The sequence below is a fragment of the Leuciscus leuciscus genome (genome assembly GCF_965113295.1).
Source record: "Leuciscus leuciscus genome assembly, chromosome: 14".
Taxonomy (NCBI): domain Eukaryota; kingdom Metazoa; phylum Chordata; class Actinopteri; order Cypriniformes; family Leuciscidae; genus Leuciscus; species Leuciscus leuciscus.
Window position 1 is genome coordinate 18,858,076 of NC_138738.1, and position 13,242 is coordinate 18,871,317.

A 13,242-nucleotide genomic window follows, 5' to 3' on the forward strand; every position below is an offset into this window, starting at 1 on the left:
ACCACTGATGTCGTCAGGGCCAGGACTTTTCCTAACATTAGTTTGTTTAAATAATGATTTGACCTTAAATACATCAATATCAAAATCAAGAATACAATCACTAACCAAATTATCACACATGTGACTGATTTTTTCACTAAAATCACTGTTAGAAAATCTCATATAAAAACTATTTAATTCATTTGCTAGCTGCTCATCAGAATCAAAACCATTTAATGACACAGTACTAGTACCTTTGTGTAGACCTGTCATTAGCTTCATTCAATTCCACACAGATCTGAGATCAGACTCACTGAATTTAGACTCAATTTTCCTTTTATACTGGAGTTTAGCCTTTACTATTTCAGCCCGCACAACCTTCCTATTTGCAGCATATGCACTTTTATCACCACTATTAAAAACAGTCCTCTTTTCCCTTAACAGATGTTTCAGTTCTTTAGATATCCAGGGCTTATTATTAGGAAACAACTGTCTTAGTTGGGATCACACTGTCCACACAGAAAGAGATGTAACTGCATAGGCTACTGCATCAGTCAGTTCATCAATGTTGTTGGATGAGTCTTGAAAAACAGACCAATCGGTACAGTCAAAACAGCCCTGTAGGGCCAAGTGCTCTCCTCGTTCCACACCTGTACCACACGTGCCTGCACTTTGTCTCTATGTAGCACAGGTCTGTGTGGGCAAAAGATGCACCACATTATGATCCGAAAATCCTAAAGGAGGACCTGCAACAGACTTATAGGCTTCCTTGATAGAGCCATAGCAGAGATCCAATAGTCTGTTCCCCCGAGTGGGACAGGTGACATACTGGGTGAAACTGCTCAGCGACTTTTTACAGTTAACATGATTAAAATCACCAAGAAAGAAGCTCGGGGCATCAGGAGAGATAGATTGTAGTTTTTGAGCTACTGAAAAAATGACATCAGAAGCAGATTTTATATCTGCTCTTGGGTGGATGTACACTATACTGTCAGGAATATTTGGGGAAATTCCCTAGGCAGATAGAATGGTCTAACAGACACCGACAACAGCTCGATGTCTGGTAAACAAATCCGTTCGCGCACAGTGGCGCCGTTGCACCACTTTGGATTGATGTACAGGCAAACACTTCCCCGTCGTGTCCGGGTCACGGTCCAAACGGATCGGAACCCCACAACCATCAATTGAATGAATATGAATATTATAGTCAATTTACATTTCAAAGTAGAGAGTTATACTGGATAAAAAACAACTAGGATACACAATGTTTTAAAATAAATATAATTCATATAAAATATTGTAATATTATAAAGTATTATTATAATTTAAAAGAACTGTTTTCTATTTTAATATATTTAAAAATGTAATTTATTTCTGTGATGGCAAAGCTGGATTTTCAGTAGCCATTACTCCAGTCTTCAGTGTCACATAATCCTTTCATAATCATTCCAATATTAACAAATTTATAATGTTATTTTAACATTATAATATGGAAAAAGTCATAACTGTACTTTAAATTGAAAGAAGTCTCTATTCATTCTTTACCTTTTTCAATTTCTTTGGTGTGTTTATGTTTTTAAATGAGAGAAGTATACTCCAAAAGAAATGGTCAATATTCACTTTTTTTTGGTAATAAGACACTTTTATTGATTTTACTGATTTGGACCAACATGCTAGATTTCTATACAGTGTGAATGGTAAAGCTAGCTCTGAATCAATCAGGCTTGCTCCACTGAGCTAAAACATATACACAGGGAATGGTTGCACCCTTAAAAGCATAACTCAACTCACGCACAGACATTCACCCAAGGCTGATGTAGCGTTGTGTCAATCACAATTACTACTGATATTACAGGTACACTTATGATATGATTCCATACAGGGGGCATATCTGCACCCTATTCAATTCAAATGAGAACTTCCTTTCAGAAGTGAAGAAAACAAAATGTAAACAAAACTTCATAAGTCATTAAACAACCAATAAATACCTCTGTACCTCTCTGTGATCTGAGAAGGCGTCGACACAGACAAATCTGCTTTTCCCTTTAAATTTCCAAAGTATCCATAAACAGAACGCAAAGGTCAGTGTCAGTGCTGAATGAGTCAGTCAATTACAGTGTAGTAGTTCAACGTAGTCCAACTAAAAGCTGCTGGATTGAATAAGGATAAACTGGCATTTTAACATTTCACTTGCTTTCTGACACTTTTTGTCATGTGCTCATACTCATTTATTCTACGGTACAAATAGCTAGACATGACTTGTATCTGGCGGTATGTGAAGCAACTTACAAATAGTTTATCTGTACAGTGACCCTCGAGAGATTTACGCTACAGTTTCTAAAGTGGTTTCAAAGACAGACATTTGACAGCAATTTTGAAACATTTACATCTTTCTTTCTTGAAAAAGTGCATTAAGGATTCACATGAAATACATTTCAAATAAATTGATATAGCCTACTACACAATGTGTCTCCTCCTGGTCAGTGCACTACAATTTACTGGCCCAAAGAGCAGCTGTAGACATGAGTGGGTTCCTACACAAGGCAAACACTATAATGCTGCATAATGCTAATTCTTAAAAGTGAACTATAGTTATTTTTGGAGGAACGTCCCATCTTTGCATTTCTGATATTAAAGCCAGTTTGAAAATGACAGCTGATATATTTACAATAGAATTGGACTGTTTGATCAATCAGCGTGGAAATTGCAAGTGTGCAAACAAATTATTCCAATCAATTAAACATGAATAAACCAAGTTTAATTGTGCATGATTTGCTCTTCTGTCACGTTCATAGTCTTCCGACTATCTGCAATACGCTATAAATGTCCTAAGATAACATTCTTCAGAAGAAAGGGGATCCTTCCTTGTTATCAGTTTGTTTGCACAACCTGTTTGCTTTCATTGAGAACAGGAAATTATAAAGAAAACTATGCTGTAAACATTCAATAAACTGTGATGACACAAATGACACATTATCACAAACACACAGACAAAATAAAAGATTCAAGTTATGTGTCACAGAAAAAGAAAAAGAAAAAACAGTTAAAACAAGTTGATTTAATGAATTGCGTTGAGTCACAAAAAAAGTATGCATTCACAATCTTGCGCACAGTAGCCAGCAGGATTGAGATGATACTTTTAAAAATAGCTAACATGCATGTTTGCCGTATTTTCTGGGTTATTTGTTGTTTGAATTTCCCTCTTGCTTTTTAACTCTTTGCTCTAATCCTGCTTTTTATGGCAAAATTATAGAATTTCTTGTCTGCATCTGATTTAGTTCTCATCCTTGTATACAAAAATACAAAACAAAGAAAAAAACCTACGTCTCTACATTTTCAAAAAAGTATACATGTTAGACATAGTCGACATTTTTGTTGATTTTTGCCCTTTACTTTTCGAATTTTTAGGATTTTTGGCAATTTTGTTACTAAAGTATACTATTTTACAATTGAAACTGATATAACACTGATTCCAACCAGTTACTAAAAGTCAGATGGGAAGGCCAAATATCCAATCTGAAAACACAACTGGAAGCTAACCAAGAGGAAGCAACACAACAAGCATGTGGTGTAGATGATGCTGTAAATCAGATGTGAGCTATTAACAGGAACAGCCGCCCTCAGTAGTTGGAGGTTCCTGTGGTTTGTCCAATTTAATGTCAATCACTGGAGGATGCTGTTAAGGAATAAAAACTTAAGAAGTTCAAGAATTTACATCAAACATAAATGTAAATAGGGTGAAAATAATACAACCATATAAGATAACAGGACATTACATTTCTTTTTAATGCAACTTTTTTTGTGTAACTTAAAAATATGCCTCAATACTGACCCCTCCAGGTATTTGGAGTAATTGCAGCCATAAATGCTGCAGAATAGGATACGTTTGACAAACGGCGTCTTTAATTACAGCCTGTATACAAAGGGCTTTATACATAGCAAAAACTATATTTTCTTTTTTTTTACGCTACGGTATTTTAGCAAATAAGAGAAACATATTTTGTCAGCACTTATATTTACCCACTTTTTTCATTTTATTTATTGTGTGCTGACGTCCATCAGCAAAAAGAGAACGGGTGCCATCTAGTGGTCGTTATCGAAAATCCAAAACAGCTCACACCCCAAAGTCTCTTTTCTTGCCAACATAAAACATAATCTCATGAGTTGTTGTAGTGGGGCTTTTATGCTTGTTCAGTCACACCAGCTGCTCATGGCTGCGGCCGACCCTCTCAAATGAAATGGGCTCATGTTTGCATTCATGAACAAATGTTGAAGTCGTGAGTAGTGTGATGTGAGTGTGTGTGTGTGTGTGTGTGTGTGTGTGTAGTTTGGTTAATAGCGTCCTTGTAAAATTATATTTTTAATTAATTTCACTAAATCTGTCACATAAGTTATTCATATAACCTTTCATATAGCTTACTTAAAATATACAAATAAATGTCTTGTGAAAGCAAAGGCTACAAGGTGAGTAGGCTACAAAGATATCATAATGTTTAATGCCACTGAAATCAAAATGGACAATACTTTTTTGTTGTTGAATAATGCAGTGTTTTTTTTATTTTTTTATTTAGCTATATAAATACACTGTATTTACAGCTGATGATACATATTACACCTGATTAATTTGAACTTCATTTTAACATGTGTCCTGAAAGTGAATCATTTACAAGTTTTAGAGCTTTGACAAAAACAAAGTTATAACTGCAGGAAACCAATTGGCCTTGTTTGGGAGTGAGGGGTTTGCATACTCTATACTGTCAGGCCAGATGATCAGATCGCCTTTCAAGCTCTAACATTCTCTTCAAATTATAATTTTTTGTATTTATAAAATTATCAAAAGTACCACGACTCTGATCCATTTCTATGCCTCCCTGTGCTACTGCACACATGCAAACATACATGCTATGCAGAGAGCACCCAATAAACACATCCCGCACCTCTGTCAGTCACACAAAACAGAACGACGACACTTTATCATTCAAACTTACTGGATATGAAATCCAGTCCTGCTGCCAACCTACTCACACAGATGAAGAGAAAAATGTTTTTTGTTACCATAGCAATAGACTTTCCACTGCCACTAATAAGTGACTGAATGCGGCAGAAAATGCATTGAGAGGAAAATAAATTAGCCTCAGAGTGAAGCAAGGCCAATATTTGAATTTCATGGTGTAAATGACATGAATCATGAAAATCAAGAAGTATATCACCCACCAAAACCTCACCTTGGTAAATGAGACTTTACACTGTCAAAAAAAGAAAAGAAAAGAGGCTAAATAAATGAATATTAGCCTACTATCAACTGACAGCTGCAATGCAGTTCTATTGGATCACTCAGAATACTACAGCACTGCTGATGAACAGCTGTTGTACAACGACCACTGCATACTTTCATTACTCTGGAACTTTCTAATATCAACTTTTAAAAGGAAGGTGACAACACAACAAAATATTTTGCTATTGATGTCAAAGGCTGTACATCCCATCGAACTACAGTATTTTCACGCAGAAGCTCAAACTAGGTAGATGTCAACATGGACAGGTTGTATTACATGCACTTGTTCTCAAAAGCTATTACCAAAACTATGCACATTAAAGTCACCATGAAATCATGGAAGAATGGACCATTTTTTTCCCTCAATGGAATATTGCAGTGTTTATTATTAATGATTAATCCGTGCACATCATTATTATTTTTTAACTGGTGTGTCCTAATTAATCTTCCCCTCCCTCTTTCAACAACATCTCTTCTTTGATGATACTCTTCTCTTCTCGATTTACTGGTTCGAGGGCGGGACAACCTGTCACTAACATGAGATCAAAACAACCTGGACTATTAAATGCGTTGCAAAAAAAGCCCTATTCAGACGGCACAAGTTCTTTAAATGTTTGAGTTACAATTCTTATCATTCAACGTCTGTGATTTCATGTACCAATTCGGACGGGACTAACATCTCAGTGTTTCCGCGATTTGGCTCTATTTATTAATTTTATAATGTTATTTTCGGATGCTTAATACAAATATCAAAATTCAAATAACTGTAACATTGTTTGTAGTTAGACAAGAAAAAATTGGTGGGCTAACCTTTAATTGTAAGGGTAAGACATATTTTGTTTTTGATGTCAGAGGCTACAGTAAACATTTTAGAGCAAATATATCTGTCATATGGTAGAAACAGCCAAACTAGACACATGTAAATGAGCAAATGGGTTTGACACCTCGATCCTCAAAAATCATACACAAAACTATGCAACCCAAAACTAATTTGGAAAGATTTAGCTTTTGCTTTGTTAAATCTATAAAACAGACTTTTAAGAATAATACTACGATTTTTCAGTTGCTTTTTAAGTGAAGTAAAACAATAAAATGTGGCAAGTTTTATCCATTTGTGTTTATATATGTGCTATTTTGGTCTATTTTTCACCCACAATGTTGATTGTTTTTCAGTGACTAATAATATTAATGATATGAGATAAAAGTAACAGGTGTCTGGTTTGGGGTTGTGAGAGTACATAAGACAAAAATCGTAGGGAAACATTGCCCTAGAGGTCATATGTTACAGTACTGAAACAAAGCCAATCAGTTTTTTGCTTGTTTATGCCTTATTGAATGTTAAGTAGAATGCAGCAGAGTAACCTGATTACAGAAATTCGTTCTGAATTGTTCAATTGTTTTTGTTTTGAGCTCACTGAAAGGATACTGCCTTCTTTGCTTGTCTCCTGCATGCTCTCCATTCCTGGAAGGGCAGCTGCCACACGTCGAAACAGCTGCGGGAGAGAAGAGACGACACGGTTAGAGATTTTAGCTGCATGGTTTCAGTTGATTCATGTGAATTGGGGAATGGATTCCCCGAAGTATCACGATTCTCTCTTCAATGATTCGAAACCTTGAGCTTAGTTTTTTTTTCCTTGCAAATATGCGAAGGCACTTGTGTGCTATAGAGACGACCGCATTCTGCTTGCAGCCAATTAAACACAAACTCCCACAAAACCACTGAACAACTGCATAAACATGCCTAAGGTTTCATGGTTGAAGCAAAATACAAGGGCAATTGCAGGCTTCACTGTACATGATTCTCATGGGCGTTTGCGGTATACGCCTGTGTATGACTCAATGTAAGTGATTAAATGCACTAACATCCCCAAATGCTTTTCTAATGTGAAATTAATGTAAATAGTTATGTTTAAAATCAGTTATCTCTTAAGAACGGGACAAAACATGTATTAATATGTTCAAATTGATCTGTGCATAAGTGAATGCAGCCAATTAGACCTGCGGCTGTCAAAAATCTCATAAAAAAAAAAAAAAGTAGATTAAGAACCGTTTTAGAATCGGATTTTGATTTTCATAATCATAATTTGGATCGGATCGTGAAGTGCCTAAAGCCCCCACCCTTAGTTTGAAAGGGCCTTCTGTGTGAGCTGTGCTTCATATATCTACACTATTGAAAATAGACAACTGAACTGTTTGAATGCAAAATTTGCTATTGTGAGCGCAGCTTAAAGGTAGGGTAGGTAATAATTTTTCTAAAAAAAAAACATTCCAAATTTGTTTAAACTGTCTTTATATACCAATACATAATTAAAATGTAAGTACTCTGAAAAAGAAAATATAAAAATCGAGTGACTGTAGACCTTTTAATCTGCAATAAACACAGCTCATTATTTCCATTCACTCCACCCCCTCCCTTCTGAGCTCCTTCCAAAGCCACGCCCCCAAAACACATGAACGCGCGACGCCAAACGCTCAGGCTGGAACAAGACGCATTTATTACCTGAGACGAGTGGAGAGGAAGGAGCGCAGTACATACAGTGACATCATGTCAGAATCACATGTAATAAAATACCTAACTTTATCACTATGAATATAAACAAATAAGATTTCTTTTAGTACTCACTATCAAGCTAGCATATCGATAATGGTAAAGTTTCATTCGGTAACGAGCTATATTTATAAGGCAAAACTAAAAACAGGTTGTATTGATACACGTTTTTCCATTACCATCAGTTACACTGTGATGAAGATGAATTTCGTGTAAGATTCATAACATATACGGTGTTTTGCATGTAAGAGTTTCCATGATGAAAACATTGTTGACTCTAATGAAGACTAACGTACACTCCGAGTCCGGAGACAAGTACCGCATCGTCGGTTCGAGGACAGGTCCGGGGTTGAGGGCGAAGCAGAGGAGGTCGTTCAAGAGCGCGGGCAGGGTCCGAGGAAGTAGTTTTTGCCTTGTTTGCCTTCGCTGACTGCATATGCAGGTGCTTTGAGCTGAATATTTCCGGGAACGGTGACATGTGATGAGTGCACGCAGGGCTGCGCGCGCAGTGGGGCTCGGGGCGGGCACGAGACATGAAGGCATCTGATTGGTTCTTTACATTCGCACCGAATGGCAGTGATTGGTCAGAGTTTTTACTGTCCTGCAGCTGCTACAGAGGTCTGATTTTTTTCATTCCTTTTTCTAAACACATAATGTATTGACTACTATCAGGATGGAAGGACCATTTCACCCAGTATAAAAAAAAGTGTTTCTGAACAGGATTACCTACCCTACCTTTAAGTCATTTCAGCAGTATTTTCTTTGTATTTTCTTTTTTCAGAGCATAATTTACCTGGAGTCAAAAATACTTAAAATAGTCTAGCGACCACCACTGTCATACTGTACAGCTTTCTGGCAGAAAATATGATCTGAACAATTTTTAAACCAATAAAAAGGGACTTGGAGCAAAGTGGACTTTCTCATGTGTATTGAAGCAGACCTGTCCTGTAATATACTGTATATATATTAATAGAAATGAAGATCCCATGCAACCAGTTCTTTTCAGAATCATAAATGTCACAGACTAAAACACCTGCTGACCTTTAAAGTGGACTCTATGTAGAAGATGATAAAGGAACAGCAAAAAGCACTTAGTCTGGTTCTGCCTTCTGAAACTTGCAATGCATTGCTAGCGTCCCGCTCCAAGCAGGGCAATTAATGGCCCACCACACACCTCCATTACACCCATCCTCTAGAAAGGGCCGTTCCCAGAAGCTATATGAGGCTATACAGCAATGATAAATTGTCCCACTCACTCCCAATCATATCAAACAGGGCAGTTAGCTTATGTAGCCAACACCGCCCCTCTTCATGTCTTCAATCACAATAGACAAGCCATGGGGAAATGGGGCACACTGGACCATTAGGCAGAGAGGGTCAGAAAAAAAACCCCACTCATTTTGTTAACTACCTTCAGGCCATTGTTTTTGACAGGAGAGAGCTATAAAAATGTTTTAATGTAGCTGGGACAAAAACAAAGGCACACAAAATCATTCCATTTAAGAAAAACAGAGACAGACCCTGTCCCAAATAGAGCACTTAATGTTGACTTGCAGGCTTCACGCATCCGTGAACTCATACAAGATCATACGGTGTCACATTTTTCATATTACGTTTCAGAAGGGTGAATACGAGTTCCCGCTTTGTAGCTGCTAGCATAACACAAATGTAGAAGAGTTAGCTAATATATTTTTTAGTCACTGTTGTTAGTTACAACATCTTTTACCATTTTAAATTCTCATTCAGGTCTCTGCCTCTTTTCAGTTCAAATTTCAGTGTTCAATGTTTTTGCTCACTTGTGGATTCCTGATCTGTAAACAGACAAACATCCATTTTAGTAGTCTTAAAGTTTCACCTATCAATGAAAACTCTGTCATCATTTACTCAGTCTCATGTTGTTCCAAACCTGTAGGCATTCTTTCTTCTGCAAAACACAAAAGAAGACATTCTGAAAAATGTAGGTAACCAACATAGTGAACACTGACAATGAAAGAAAAAACAACAACATTTCTCAAAATATCGTATTTAGTGTTCCACATTCAATCATACAGGTTTGGAATGACATGAGAATAAGAAAATGACCAGAAGAACAGAATTTACATTTTTGTACCATCCCTTTATGCACAAATGTTTGACAGCTCAGTGTCACTGACCAATCAAAATCAAGTATTCCAGAGAGACGTGTAATAATAGACAACATTGTAGAAACGCACACATTCCATAGACCTTTACTGTTTTTAAATAGAGCTAGTTATAAATACTACAGTGCAACCTTAACCGACAGAAAAGCCAAACAGAAATATTTTTGCATTTTTACAATTTAAAAAACAAAACAGCTGTAGAACTGAAGAAAATTAATTGCTATATTATACACTAAAGCACAAACTGAATGTTCTTGCTATGCAAAATGAAACTTCATATTCTTACAAATTATAGCAATGAAAGGCTGTTAAACAACAAATTACTCTGTTATAATTATTATCCAAACATGTTGAATATTGTATTATTTACACAAGAGTTCAATTTCATCTTGGCAAGAACTTGACACCCTGCAATTCTTCAATCAATATTTGAGTCATTATTTTGCAATTACCTCTTCGAGGTAATCAGTTTATCTAATGTTGCTGTTATTGGAGAAATAAATAAGAAAATTTCAGTATTGACCGTAATCTCAGATGAATGCAGCTCCCTGCTGTAGAGCTCACAGAATCAAAAGTGCAAACAAACATGTGCTCCAGTCAGCCACACACACATACATGTGTAACAATGTAAAGGCTTGGAAATGATCTCAATTTGTAATGGAGACTGGAACAAGTCAGCTCCACATCTGGTGCCAATAATATGTTGTGTCAGAGATTTAGTGTCTTTTAGTGTTGTACTGTCAGTGCTGAGCTCATGTGAAACAGTGATACATGGCTTTAAGAAGAATGAAGGCTCAGTGTCCAATATAGTTGATGGAACAATGCACAATACTATAACTCACTCTTGGTTTTGAAGAATGACAGTATAAACCTCATTTTCAAGTTTCAAACTATAATTGTAAAATGGAGAGACTCTAAATTCTGATTGGATGACTTGTGTTCAAAGCAGTTTTAAAATAAACACACACCTGTAGCTATACATTGAATATGAATGCACCGTAGTAGTATAGTTCAATATTAGGACAATGCAGTAAAAGTTATGATTACTGCCAACCTGTCTTAAATACCCAAATGTAAGATGCTTAATGAATTTATTGGGTTTTACCTGCCACCCACCAAATGCGGGCTACGAGACACTTTGGCGGGCTGAATTTTATATAGCCTATAATATATACATATTTCAATTGTAGTCTTTCAAAAAGGCATCTGAAATAATAAACTAAGTTCAATGTAGTGTTGTCAAAACGATACATAGGCTATTGATACTGAAATATCTGAAACGCTTCCAATACTTTTTTCCGCAGAATAGATCATCGATACCAGCTGTTCTTTCTTGCCCTCTCATCTCTCTGAGAGCGAGTTGACACACAAGCCCGCCTCCTCTCACTCCCTAATTTCATTTGCTCCTGATGGATATTGTTGGTAGCCTGGATGCCAGCCGAACTTAGCCCCGCCCACAAAATCTTTAGGTCGGGAAGTTCGGTCTGGACTTGATCCGTTGTGGAGCTATTATGCCCGAACAAAAGCTGTTCGGACCAATCAAATTGTCAGGGCGGGCTTTATACGATGATGGACAGATGATCAACAGTAACGTAATCATCCACGTCACCAAAGAGAGCTTGGGTTGAATTCGTTTACAACAAAGATGGCTGCCGCTGGACTGGAGAATTGAGATTTCACAAGTTCACACTTACAAATAAGTCAGATAGAATAAATGCATATTTGGCGTGCTGTCCGAGGAGAGGCTCCGGGCTCGGTATTCGGCCCAAACCCAAAGTACTCCCCCCGTATTCCTGGCTGTGGAAGAACAAGCCAAGAGTGAGTTGAGGGATGCTGAAAACTGTCAAGGAATGTTAGGTGAGTTGACAGAGTGAATAAATAATATATGCTTCCTCTCATGCTGATAGGGTAGACCTGGTAATTGTTTAAAGACAAGTTGATTGGATTGATTATTTGAACGTGCTCCTCCCGAACTTTGTTTATAAAAAATCATGTGTAGATTCCGCCATTGCGTCTGTTATAGAAGATATCGACAGCGCATTCATTTTAAAAGAGGAACAGAGAACCGCGATCAAGGCATTTGTCGATTGGAAACATGAAGGAAAAACATTCGTCACTTACTCCGTTGCTCTGATTGGTTGTAGGTCTATCCAATTGAGTGCAGAGGCATTTTCTTTCCTGGTTCGGTTGAAACACGCCCCATAATAACAGCCCAATGGAGCAGTATCAGACAGTATCTGACTAGAATCTGAGTATGACAACGTCAGGCTATATTGTTGGTGTTACAGGGCTTGAATTTTGCCGTGGGATTGCACATATTGCGCATAATTTGACTCATTCCCGCAGATTTTGTGCTCACACCCAAAGTGTGCTCCTAAAGGCACCTCTCAGTACTAAATTTAGTTCTTTTTCACCGCTTATTGCGCTTAAACAGTCAAATACACACAAAATAATGTCAAAAAGCCATTCTTCGTACAAATTTAAGTAAACACAGTCAGGTATGTTTTAACTGAATATAAACAGTTGAGAAAAAACGCATGTGTAGTATAACGATCTTCATTTGTGTTCCGATCCCTAAGATGAACGAAAGTCTTACGGGTTTGGAACAACATGAGGGTGAGGGTGAACTAACACTTTAAACGCAGCCAAGCTAGAACTAGCGAGGCAGCACAGCTCTCCAATAGGATACATTCACTAGAGAGAGACGGGGCGCAAATGAATGGGAAAGACCACTGCAACTTGAGACAGGCTCGTTTAAAATGAAGCGGATTAAAAACACGACACAGTAATTAACTCCCATCAAGCCAGTCGCGACAAAAATAGTCTGTGCGCTTATTATGATATCTACGGTAATCTGCAGGCAGTGAAAAAAGACGGGCTTTGAGGTGTTTTTCATTCAGCGAGTCTTCAGCAATACCCTCCTTTTAAATACCAAATAACACCTTTCATTTTCTTAGTAAAAAACTAATTTAAGATGTTCTTAAGAAATTTTTTATTAACTTGCACTTAGGAACATTCTAACGAACATAATTTATCTTAAGAATTTTCTTAATTTAAAGATGTTCGTGAATCAGGCCCTTGCTTACAATGAGCATGAACGCAAAAACAAACTTTAACATCAGACAAAGTTTATGTGATAATCAGAGCCGCCTTAACCTAATGTTAGGCCCCGGGGCTGAGAGGTTTTGTAGGCCCCCCATCCCCTCGATTAATAGAGTCTCATTTTAAAAAAAGTGTTATAGGTAATCTACATCACATAATGCATTAGTTTCTTTCGAGACCTACAACAGTGAGTTTTT

The 13,242-nt window shown here is 37.1% G+C and overlaps 1 protein-coding gene across 2 annotated transcripts in view; it reads right to left on the minus strand.

The window, feature by feature from the left end:
• Window positions 1-3,022: 3,022 nt before the first annotated feature.
• Window positions 3,023-13,242, minus strand: part of rab6ba (RAB6B, member RAS oncogene family a) — a 92,997-nt gene continuing 82,777 nt past the window's right edge. For both annotated transcript variants that reach the window (XM_082190227.1, XM_082190228.1), the window contains exons 7-8: window positions 6,681-6,747; window positions 3,023-3,645 (exon numbers count right to left, since the gene is read on the minus strand). In XM_082190227.1, coding sequence (XP_082046353.1) covers window positions 3,581-3,645; window positions 6,681-6,747 — 132 coding nt within the window. In that variant the 3' untranslated portion in view covers window positions 3,023-3,580. The remainder of the gene's footprint in view (window positions 3,646-6,680; window positions 6,748-13,242) is intronic.